At 43.0% G+C, this 12735-nt stretch overlaps 1 protein-coding gene across 2 annotated transcripts in view; it reads left to right on the top strand.

Moving 5' to 3' along the window:
- LOC128120594 (zinc finger protein 25-like) overlaps window positions 1-12392 on the top strand; it is a 97322-nt gene extending 84930 nt beyond the window's left edge. For both annotated transcript variants that reach the window (XM_052754753.1, XM_052754759.1), the window contains 3 exons: window positions 1944-2036; window positions 4514-4617; window positions 5510-12392. In XM_052754753.1, coding sequence (XP_052610713.1) covers window positions 1944-2036; window positions 4514-4617; window positions 5510-6961 — 1649 coding nt within the window. In that variant the 3' untranslated portion in view covers window positions 6962-12392. The remainder of the gene's footprint in view (window positions 1-1943; window positions 2037-4513; window positions 4618-5509) is intronic.
- Window positions 12393-12735: the final 343 nt, after the last annotated feature.

Below are 12735 nucleotides of genomic sequence, written 5' to 3'. Positions count from 1 at the left end.
TAACCCATATTTCTTATCTAAGTTCTACCACGTGGCTCATGGCTTCTTACTTCCTTTTCTACACATCCTGCTTCCTCTGTGTCTGTCTTGAAACTCCTGACACTACACCCTTCTTCATCCCAGGTCCTCCTTCTCTGGCCCACATAATCTCTTCCTGCCTAGCTATAGGCCAGTTGGCTCTTTTTTTTTTTTTTTTTTTTTTTTTTTTTTTTTTTTTTTTTTTTTTTTTGGTTTTTCGAGACAGGGTTTCTCTGTGTAGCTTTGCGCCTTTCCTGGAACTTACTTGGTAGTCCAGACTGGCCTCGAACTCACAGAGATCCGCCTGGCTCTGCCTCCCGAGTGCTGGGATTAAAGGCGTGTGCCAACCACCGCCCGGCTGGTTGGCTCTTTATTAACCAATGAGAGTAATACATATTTATGCTGTACAAAGATTGTTCCACAGCACAGCCTGGTGGAAGGTGGTGTGCTATATGGTTGAAAGCCTGTGCTTTGTCTCACCAGAGCCTTGCTAACTGTAGTTATGCACTCTGGCTCAAAGTAAGGAAGTAGTGTTAGAAAGAGTGTTAGCCACATGCCTTCCCATAGCGGTTCGGGCCTTATGTTTAAATGTATTCCTTAAAGGCATTCTCACCCTGCATCAAAGATGTTTCTTACATTGGAAGGAGGGGAATAGATGACCACATACATCATATAGAAGCTCATCACAATAAAGGTTCCAAGTTCTACTTTGTATTTGGAACCTACCCATAGTAATGTTCAAACCATTTCATTCCACAAAGTTCTCCACACTACAGTAAGCAACTTTTTAAAAAAAAATCTACAGATGTTTTTGCCCTCTTCCTTTTCCTAAACATAAGAAAGGTGTGCTCCCTAAGAAGTAAATGAGTGACTGTTGGCTATTTAATGTCTGAGTGTGATGATGTCTCCCTCCTTGCTGTACCCCTTTTCATCAAGAATATTCAAAGCAGTTTCCTACATACTGCATTTGGAGGTACATGCCATGTTGGCTCCTTAAATTTTTCTTGTTTCAGTGAAAGAAAAATGTTGGTAACAAAATATATGTAAAATTAGACTTTTAGAAAGCTGCCTTTATTAATCAAAGTATTTGTTTGCAGTCATTTATTTGAAAATATCTTGAAGTTCTCACAACTTGGATTTTATTTTCATAAGGTTAACTTAAAAACTTGTTGCTGGGTTGCTGGGCGACTGCTGCGATCTCTTGCGTTCTTCCACCTCCACGAGAAGAGCCTGTGTTTCGGGCTCTTACATCTTAACAGTCTGCCCCAGTCCTTTCATGAGGAGCAACTCTGGTCCTTCCTGGTGTCCAGCTCAGCCAGCAGCAGAGCTCCCACTTTAGAAGGTGTTTGTATTTCCCAGGGGCTCAGGCAGAAGCCTGAGGCCAGTCAAGAATTTCTGCAGTGTGGTAAGGCTTTGCAGGGACTAGAAGGGACTGAATCTTTCAGTTTGCTGTGCCTAGTATGTGATCAGAGGAAGCTGATCATACTGAGGTGCGCTGGAAAAATTGGGGTGCCTGACTGAGTTCTTTTATTTGTGTGATCTACATAATAGGCTTCAAATTCTGATGACTCCACTCACTCCCACCCAGCAGGAAGTCCTCCTCATTCGAGAGGATGGCCGCCACAAGTTGTGTTTGTGTTACGATCTATGTACTAGTTTCTCCCTCTTCCAGTGTGCGGTCTCTAATTTCATGATGCTTTCTGATTATCACCTCTGTGTTCTTCAGATCATCACTTCATGTTATTTATCATGCAGTGTAATGACCCTGAAGATAGTATTCCAGTCAACAAAGAAAGTGAGAGTAAACACTAGCAAGGGCTTCTAAATCATTGATCACGGCACCATTCAAGAACTGGAGCTATTTGTTGTCTTGCAGACCTGATTCAGCACTCTGACGTCATTTGTCTATTACTTCACATTTACAGGACACTGTATGAACAAACCTGAGTTGATCTTCAAGTTGGAGCAAGGACTTGAGCCATGGAATGTGGCAGAAGCCTCAGACAGGAACCTCCCAGGTCAGTGAAGGCGCATTGAGTAAGGAAGGTCAGCAAGAAGAAAGCTCATCAGTTATTGGCTACATTGAGCTTTTTCCACCAGTTTTTGATCTAAATTCTCTCCTGATGAAGAAAGTGTTCAATATTAACTTGGTAAACCAGAATGCCTCTAAGATGAAGGGAGACATTCAGACCATTCTTCAATAGCACCCCTTAATGTAAGTCACCTCAACTTTCCAATCAAGGCTTACAAAAGCAAACTAAATCCTTAGAAACACCTGCATTTATTTGCTTTTAGAAGAAACCTCGCTAATGAAAACACAGACTTTACAGATAGACAATGATATCTGAAGCAAACTAATTGTGAAAGAAATCAAAACTGGGTTTTCTTATGATAGTTGAAGCATATGAGAAGCCTAAGGAAGTCTGTTTATTATGAAACTTTACGGATTATTTCATTATGAAGAGATGTCAAATATAAATACATATGCCCTGAGCCAATGTTTTTATAAATGACATGCCTCAAAATGTCAGGTTGTGTTAGTTAGTGTCAGTACCCCATTCATGAAGGGACAGACAACCAAAAATAACATGGGTGAAACTCTCTGTTCATGCGCAAAGCAAAGCATTTCCTTTAGTATAAACAACGACACAGGATGTTCATTCTTTTTCTTCCTTCTGGTTAGAATAAAGTTTAAACTGAGTGGGCTAGCACACAACTTCCATCTCAGCACTCTGAGCTTGAGGCTAGCCTCCTCTAGCAAGTTTCAGGCCAACCAGAGCTACATAGTGAGACCCCGTCTAAAACCTATGACAGAATTTCCTAGAAGCTCATGGGCTAGCTAGCCTGGGGTACACAGTACAGAGGAAATAAGGAGAACCTGACTCAGTGGGGTAGAAAAAAAGAACTAACTGGAAATTTGTCCTCTGCCTTCCAATCACACACATATATTATATTCATGCCTATATTCACCCCACCCCAAATAATAATAATAATTTTAAAAGTTAAAGGCTTACATACAACATACAATTTTCGATAATGTACGTTCAGGAACTTTTTTTTTTTTTTTGGTTTTTTGAGACAGGGTTTCTCTGTGTAACAGTCTTGGCTGTCCTGGAACTCACTCTGTAGACCAGGCTGGCCTCAAATTCACAGAGACCAACCTGCCTCTGCCTCCCAAGTGCTGGGATTAAAGGCATGCACCGATACCACTTGGCTCATTCAGGAACTTTTTTATTTGGAAATGAAATATAGAATTACTGTATGTGGCAGGTGTCCCTTGCCTGTCTATATGCATGGTGTAATTACTGTAAGGACAGAGTACATAAACCTGTAGGCCCATGTTTACTGAGAAATTACTCACAATAACCACGCTATGGTATCACCCCATGTGCTCATCATTAGACTCAGGGAGGGTTGTATATAAAAAGTGTGTTACTCATCCATCAATAGCAGTCAGGCCATGGTCTTGGAGAAACAGGGATAGAAGTGTACCTTATCATGTTAAGTGAAATGAGTTAGAGTTGAAATAGAAAATATATATTTGGTAACATGCACTGAATATAGTTCAAGAAAGTAAAACTGGGTGGACTGAATAGAGTAATGAACTAGCTGACGAGGAAGAATGAGAGAGTGTCTTGTACAATTAATATGTGGTAAGTAAATTTTTAAAAGTTTGCATTTGAGGGTGTGGTGGTATATGCTTTTAATCTCAGCACTTGGGAGGCAGAAGCAAGTGACCAATCTGGTCTATATAGCAAGTTCTAGGCCAGCTAGAGCTACCAAGGAAGACCCTGTCTCCGGTAGGTACAGATTTTTCATTCGAAATTGTCAGCTATGCACAGAAAAATGCACTGGTGTGAGAAAACTTCTGGTAGCTATTTAATTTTTATGAAGGTGTTCATTGTTATTTTAGAAGGTGAAGAAGATGTGTAGAACATGCATTAAGGAGAGAATTTGGGAGAAGGTGTCTTCTACTTTTGGAGGAAGATGCTTTACCTCATAAACCCCATGGGATATTCTATTGCTTTTATCCACTGTGAAGTAAACCTGCTAAACACATATATGTAGGAGGCTTTTCCCTAACATATATTTCTACTTAGGAGTGAGAACATTTGGCTATGCCCACATCCTATATATAACTACTTAAAAAGAAGCCTACTTCACATGTGAAAGCGGTGTGCTGCAGATGATATTGTATGTATAGTTAATATCATAGAGAAGTGGGGCAACCAGGACACAGCAGGTAAAAGTGACTGTCAAACCTACAGCAGACAAAGAGGAGACTAGCTTGCGGCAGTAAGAGACGTGACCTAGCCTATAGTGTGTGCTAATCCCATTTGTTGTACAACCCATGGAGTACTAAAATGTTTACACTCGTTACTAGTCAATATCAGCTTACAACTTCTGTGAGGAAAAAAAGCCCACTTTATTTTAGAATTGCATAAAAAGACTATAATGTGATTCATGGATAGGGACATTTTTAATCTAATTTCAGATCTTCCTATATGGACTGTCCCAACTGTAACCAGCCAGGAAAACCAGAATGTGCATTTGTGGCAAGTTGGAACTATCCAAACCAAGACATCAAGTGAAAAGATTGTAAGTAAAACATTAAATTTGGGCACTTAACAATGTCAGTCTGACCCTAAAGAGGGGAACCTATCATCCATAAGAATTTGATGTGGGGCTGGGAAAATGGCTCAGTTGGTGTAGTGCTGCCTTGGAAGCATGAGGACCTAAGTCCGTCTCCAGCACTCTTGTAAAAAGCTGAGAGTGGAAATGGGCAGCTGTTATCCCAGGGTTCAGGAGATTGAGAAAGAAGGGTACCTAGGACCTGTTGGACATCCTAACTCTTCAAGTCAGCAAGCTCCACCTTTAATGAGAGGCCCTTTCTCAAAATTAAGGTGGGCAGTAATTGGGAAAGGCATCTGATATCAACCTCTGGTCACCACCTGCAAACACTCACATGTGTATGTACACTTGCACATAGGCAGACACACATGCATAAACATATATGTACCCCTGTCTTCCTCACACTCACAGACACTTGACTCAGGCAAGAATGTACTGTTTCTCAATATTTAGTTTCTCAAATTGCAGGGTGAGTGCAATAACTCAAAATTTTTCATGCAGTTGGCAAACCTCTCTTGCATCCTGCGCATCTTCTCCAATACACAATGATCTTTAGGATATTTGACCAGGAATATCATTCCAAGCTAACTCAATGTGTTTGATAGTAAATTCAGTAAACATTGGAAATTCATTTAAGTGACACTTGTATATGTAGCCCAAGACATGAAGTTATCTAACCACTATTAATATATTTGGGATTCTGTGCTGTAAAAGTAAACTCAATAAATGACAAATGCATAAGTATGAGAAATGTAAATGTGACCATGGGAAATCATACCTCACGGAGCCTCAAGAGCATCAGCCAGGAAAAAGGCCTCTCTGTAGGTATAAGAAATATAACAAATGCTTTTATTTCAAGGCCGAGCTACAGGAGCAACAGAAGACCCATCAAGGGTCAAAATCCCGTGAAGCAGAAGCATGTAAGAAGAGAGTGTGCCAGAAATCACAGTGTACTGGGGATCCAGTATCTCATATGTGTAAGAAAGCTCTCCATTGGAAGTCAACTCTTGCTGAACGTCAGAGGCTTCAGAAAGGGGAGATAAGCTATGAGTGTGAGGAGTGCAGAAAAATTTTCTTCCAGAACTCACATGTTACAGTTTGTCAGAAAGTGCCTACACATAGGAAGCTTTGTGAATGTACAGAATGCAGAAAGGCTTTCTTTTGCAACTCAGAACTCACCAGTCATCAGAGAATGCGTACAAGTGAGAAGGCCAATGAATGTGCAGACTGTGGGAAGGCTTTCTCCCACAAGTCGTATCTCACTCAACATCAGAAAATTCACACAGGTAAGAAGCCTTTTGAGTGTTCAGAATGTGGGAAAGCCTTCTATACTAAGGGAAAACTTACTCTACATCAGATCATTCATACAGGTGAGAAGCCCTATGAGTGTACAAGATGTGGGAAAGCCTTCTCCCTCAAGTCATACCTCAATCAACATCAGAAAATTCACATAGGCAAGAAGCCTTATGAATGTGCCGAATGTGGGAAAGCCTTCTACCGGTTAACACACCTTACTGTGCATCAGAGAACTCATACAAATGAGAAGCCCTATGAGTGTACAAAATGCCAGAAATCTTTCTACTACCGGACACAGCTTACTCTACATCAGCGAATTCATACAGGTGAGAAGCTTTTTAAGTGCATGGAATGTGGAAAATCTTTCTACTGTAAGTCACATCTAACTCGACATCGGAGAATTCACACTGATGAGAAGAAGCCCTTTGAATGTATAGAATGCGAGAAATCCTTCTACTCCAAGTCACACCTCACTGAGCATCAAAGGTCTCACCCAGGTGAGAAGCTCTATGAATGTATGGAGTGTGGGAAATCATTCTATCAGAAGGCAACACTCTTTCTACATCAGAGGAATCATATCGGCGAGAAGACGTATGAGTGTGCAGACTGTGGGAAAGTTTTCTATTGCAAGTCACACCTCACTCTACATCAGGTAATACATACAGATACATGCCCATATGTGTGTACAGAATGTGGAAAGTATTTCTACTATAAGTCACAACTCATTGTGCATGGACGAACTCACACAGGTGATAAGCCCTATAAATGTGGAGAATGTGGGAAAGCCTTCTCCCGTAAGCCATACCTCACTCGACATCAACGTACTCACACAGGTAGGAGCAATCTGAATGTAAAAAATGTGGAAAAGCTTTCTACTGAAAGTCAAAGCTCAGTTAACACCAGGGAACACGAGCATGTGGCAGGTATTTTGAAGGAAAAGAATGCAGGATTCCTACTTCAAGTCACAAGTAGCAACAGTGGACACCTCCAATGCGGAGCCCTGAGCATGGAATGAACGAGAGAACTTTATACGGAAAGTCACGGTACAGAATGAATTTGAATAAGAATCCTGTGACTGCAAAGTGCAAAGTATTTCATGCAAGTCACAGTTCTGTGGCATCAGAGAATGCAAACAGCCCAGAAGCCCTATGAATGTATGGACTGAAGTTAAGTTTCCTCTAAGTCCCCACTCAGGGCACATTAGTGCTCACATACAGACAAGAAGCCTTACAAACGTACAGTGAGGAAATTCATTCTCAAGTCACACGAGAGGCCACATGGATGAGAATGTAAGGAGTATTGGGATTTTTTTATTGTTTATTGAAATCTAAAACTCAGGGATAAATATTAAAGAATAAATCTGAGAAATGCACAGAGTGGCTGAGAAATGATCCTCCCTTTCTACTTCCTCAGTCTAAGCGCATGCCACCCCTCGGCCCCACCCCTTCCTTCCCTGTCTGCTGCTTTCTCCTTTTAGTCCACCAGAGAGCTTGACAGCCCATTCTCAGCTGAATGTGGACTTCCCTCGAAACTGAAGTTGGCTCCGTTGGTGGTGGTCTTAGAGCAATCAACACAGGCAAATCTCCCGCAGCAAAGGAGCCCAGAAAAACTTAGTACAACTTAGTCCTCACCTGACAACAGAGAATGCAGGCAAGTCAGAGGACTGAGAGATAAAAGAATGTATGAGACTTAGAGTAAATCAGTCCTTACTAAGCATCAGTGGACACCTACAGGATCGGGACATCTGCCTGTGAGGAATTCTGTATGTGAGAAAAGCCATACATGTGAAAGCCTAGGAATTTAAGGAATGTAAGAGAAAATTTTATGAGATAATAGGAGCCAAGGTGTTCATGACTCCTGCAGTGGGCAGGCAAGTCTCTCCAGAACCTCCCTTCCCCCACACCAGATGGCAGCTGACAACCCACAGATGAGAGACACTTTGACCCAGTCAGTGGCCCCTCCCACCCTCCGCAACACTCCTGCAGCCACCATGGAGGAGCTGCTGCCACCACCACCACTGCCAAAACCTGAGCCCAAGTCTAGCCGTGCCCTACAGTAAGAACCTTAGAGAAGAGCCTCAGAGAGAATGGCCGTATCTTCAGTAAATGTGTCCTGGCGCATCTGTAATTTCTTATCAGAATCTTTTAAAAAATATTTGAAGATTGATTCAAGATGTGGTGGCCACTGACGCTGGTGGGACCACAGAGCAGTTTGTCGGTGGACCCTTGATTCCTCTCTTGGGACCTGACCCACAGCATGGAGCTGCCATTGCTCCTGAGCTGCCCAAGGTCAGAGAGATGTGCGGTGACTTGGAACACTATCGGATCCTGCCCCTGGACACCCTGCCCAGCTGAAAGATCACTCTGACTGGGAAACAGCAGGCTATCTGAGATGAGTCTCAATGATAGTCCAGTATTTATGGTGCTTCAGAAACCAGAGATCTTGAACCAGACCAATGACTCATTGCAATAAGTGTTTGCATGTAAAGCTGTTTGGACAGCAGTTTGCAATGCCATTTGATGACTAAAGGTTCGGTGGGGAGGCAGGAAGGATGATGGAGTGGAGCGGCATGTGAAGAGAGACAGAAGTAGAGACATCGGGCACAGATGTGGGCATGCAACTGCATAGGACAGGGGAGCATGTCATTGTCAAGTAGGGCCAGCAGGGTGGTGAGCAGCAGCCTGGAGTTCATGCAGGCTCCACCCCTGAACATGCTGCCCAGCCCCAGGATCACCCTGGCTCTGAGCAATGTCAGGATGTGCATGGAGATTGGTTCACTTTCTGGATTGGACCTTCTCAAAAATCCTCCATGGTCCATGCTGCCACCAGAGGCCATAATGTTGCACGAAGTCTATGTACTATAGCTGTGACCATGCTGGGGTCTGTGGTCTAGGCTGCTGCCATAGGCTGTTAATGCCTTAAACTGTGTTGCTACCAGAGACCATATGGATATCTGTGGTCCATACTTCCACTGTGCAGGGCCATGTTGATGTTAGTGGTCTGTGTTCCTGCCAGAGTCCATGTTGATGTCTATGGTTCATGCTACCATCAGAGGTTGTGTTGGCATCCATGGTCCGTGCTGCCTCTTGAGACCATGCTGATTTTCTTGGTCTGTACTACTGCTAGAGGACAAGTAGATGTCTGGAATGGGCTGCTGCCTGAGGCCATGTTGATGTTTGTGGTTGATGTTACACCAGATGTCAATGGTCTGAGCTCTTGGTGGAGGTCATGTTGATGTCCATGGTCTGCCCCACCACAGGGGACCATGTTGCCACCAGAGACCATGTTGATGTTTAGTCCATGTTGCTGCTGAGGGCCATGTTGATATTTGTGATCAGGGTTGCCACAGGAGACCTTGGTGATACCTGTGATTTCTGATGCCGTTGGAGGCCATGCTGATGTCTGTGGTCTGTACTATGGCCTGGGGGGCTGTGTTGATGTATGTGGTCTGTGCTGCCTCCAGGGACCACATTGAGGCCCATCTTCCATTGTGCAGCCAGGGGCCATATGGATGTACATGGTCAGTGCCCATGGAAACCATGTTGATGTCCATGATCTATGCTGGGACCTAGTTGATGTTTGTGGTCTACTGCCATGGGAGGACATAATGAGGTCCATGGTCTGTGATGCTGCTGGAGATAATGTGGATGTCTGTGGTCTGTACAGCCTTGGGAAACCATGTAGAAGTCCATGGTCTGGACTGCTGCTGGCTGTTGTGGGCAAGGAAGCATCTGTTGGAGTGGTATCAATGACTCCAGACTCATAATTGAGAACAAGAGACGATGAAGGTTTCTGCAACAGCCTTTACACACATACACACACACACACAGAGAGAGAGAGAGAGAGAGAGAGAGAGAGAGAGAGAGAGAGAGAGAAGAAAGTCTAGACAGGAAGCTGTTGAGGAGAGTCCTGAAAAGTTGTGATGAAGATGCTAAAGTGTAGCTCTTCACAGTTGTTGACTTCTGCTGGGGTGATGGGGAAGGACTCAGGCATCTTTAAGGGGCTGACCCCTGGGAGTTTCACCATGCTCTAATGAGTATGGGCAGCACAAATTGTACTTGGTGTATTTGGGGGGTAGGGCATAAGGTGGGAGGTTGGACCTAGGAGGAATGGGAAATGAGTGTGATCAGGATGCATTGTATGAAATTCCCAAATAATCAGTAAACATATTATGTTGGAAAAAAACCCTATTATAAAAAACAGAAAAGAATTTTATGAAATCTTAATTAATGTCTGTATATATATGTCAATGAGCAAGTCTGTAAATGTGAAAAATATAGAAAAGTTTTCCAATGTAATTTTGTGTCACTTTGCATTTGAAATCTTATTCATTTGAAGGACCACATGAAAGTAATGAACATAAGAAAACTGAGAGAGTTGACAGGCCATCCTTTACACTAGAAACCTCTTGCAAGTGAGAAACTGCAAGGAAATAATTAGCCACGTCGTGACATGTGCTTTCAATTGTTAATCAATTTATGTCCTGGTGCTACAGCTTTATTGAGATACAAGTGTTGAAGGCTGGTCTCAGCAAGACAGCAAATTCCATATCAATGAAACATTGAGTCTGGGTGTAGTAGCACATGCCTTAAATCCAGCAGAGATGGGCAATTGTGAGTTTGAGGCCTCCATAGTCTACACCATGAGTTCCAGGCTGGCCAGGACTAGGTGGTGAGACTCTGCCTATAAAAAGACTGATCAGCCAAACATTCATGCCTGTGCATCCCCTTGTCACATTTTAAGCCATACAAGCTGGGGAAATGAGAACGTGAAGAGTGCCAAAGTTGTCTTCATTGAACTTGGAAGATCCTACTGGCACCAGAAATTTGACAAAGGTGAGAAAAGCAATGAAGGAAAATACAAATCCAGAGTTCACCTGGCTTTATTATCAAACGTTTATCATGAAATCTACAAATGTAAGGATTATGTTATTAGAAAAAGATTTTAGCTTCACTCACATCATTGGACATCAAATTGCTTACAAAAATTCGGGCTGTTGGTTAATCTCAGTTGTCAACTTGATCAGCTCTAGAATAACCTATATGATGATCTTCCAGGCAAACCTGTGGGGGAATATTTTTGTTATATTAATTATGGTGGGAATGCATACCCAGCATAGATGGTGCCTTGCCCTGGGCTAGAATTCAGGGATGCATACAGAGAAGAAAACTGATCAAGGCAATCGTTGTTCTTTGCTTCTGACTCTGGATACAGTGTTACAAGCTGCTTCAAGCTCTCATTGTCTTGACTTCCTCTTGTGGTTTGAATCAGGAGTTTCCCCCATGGGATAATGTATTTGAACACTTAGATGGTGGTGCTGTTTCATGTTACAGAGTCTGTTGGAGGATGTATGTCACTGGTGGTGGGCCACGAGAGTTTATGGTCTCACCCCACCTTCAGTTCTCACTCTGCCTTGTGTATGCAGTTGAGATGTGATCTTCAGATTCCTGCTTTTGGTGCTATGCCTTTCCACCAGTATGAAAATCTGTCCTCTAGAATTATAAGCCAAAATAAACTCTTCCTTAAGTTTCCTTTGGTCATGGTATTTTATCACTGTAACTGAAAAGTAACTAATATAGAAGTTGGAGCCAAGAAGTGAGATTGTTGCTGCAAAGAACCTGAAAATGTTGTTTATTTGGAGGAATGTGGAAGACTCTAAGATGGAGCTAGGGAAGCATGTGCCTATTGTAAGCAGACATTAACAGACTGTTCTAGTAGGAGTCAGGAAGAAAAGAGTGCTGAGAGTAGAGGCCTGCCCGGATCGTGAGGTTTCAGAGGGAAATTAGACTGTTAGCACTGGACTAGAGTCCATTTATGTCCTGCTTTGGCACAGAATCTGCTGCCTTCCGCCTGCGCCCTGAGAAGTTGCCTGCAGCGAAATTAAACAAGTAACAGATTCATTTCTTTGCTGTAGGAAATTTCAAGACTACATACCATTGAATCTGTAGTATGGTTACTACTGATAATTCTTATGTAGGTCTTCATCATAAAAGAAACAAAAATTAGTTTGGAGAGCAGAGGAGCACTAAGAAGCTCAATGTTACAGCCAGGGCACGTGGTGAAAGAAAGGCTGTAATTGTTAGGAATATTAGTGCTGTTATTGGGGAGAGCTCTTGTGCTCTGCACTAGAACAACTGGATGAGTACCATCCGGACAAGACACTACCCAGCTAAGCTTTGAACGTGTGGGAAAAGTAGAGCTGGGAAGTGTCCTGCTGCTAGAAAACAACAGCACACCAATGCTAATGCTAACTGTGTTCTAAGGGAGCAAGTGCTGGTCCCAAGTGGCACTGTTATCCTCACAGTTCTGGCCTTAGAAGAATGAAAGATTGCCGGGAGGCAGAGCCAGGCGGATCTCTGTGAGTTCGAGGCCAGTCTGGGCTACCGAGTGAGTTCCAGGAGAGGCGCAAAGCTACACAGAGAAACCCTGTCTCGAAAAACCAAAAAAAAAAAAAAAAAAAAAAAGAAGAAGAATGAAAGATGTAAGAGGGAGAGGATCATGGATCATCTTCTGTGGTTTCTGATAGCCACTGAGGCCAAGTAATGTGTGGGAGGGCTGGTATCCTTGACTCTTGCATGAAGCCACGAAAGTGAAGTCCAAGTTTCAGTGAAGACCCCAAGCTGTTGGAGATGGATCCAGAGCCACAGATGTCTGCAAAGACCTGCATACAGGGAGCAGAACCAGCTTAAGAGAGAAATGTGTTACTGTAATGCGTCTTTCTCTGTCCTGCCAGCCAGCTCCCAGACAATGACATGGAGACTTACTAATTTTGAAAGCTTGGCCTTTAGC

This window comes from Peromyscus californicus, unplaced genomic scaffold (assembly GCF_007827085.1).
Source record: "Peromyscus californicus insignis strain IS unplaced genomic scaffold, ASM782708v3 Scaffold_11__1_contigs__length_118956290, whole genome shotgun sequence".
In the NCBI taxonomy this organism is placed as follows: domain Eukaryota; kingdom Metazoa; phylum Chordata; class Mammalia; order Rodentia; family Cricetidae; genus Peromyscus; species Peromyscus californicus.
Note: the sequence above shows the minus strand (reverse complement) of the source record. Positions and strands in the feature narration are given on the sequence as shown.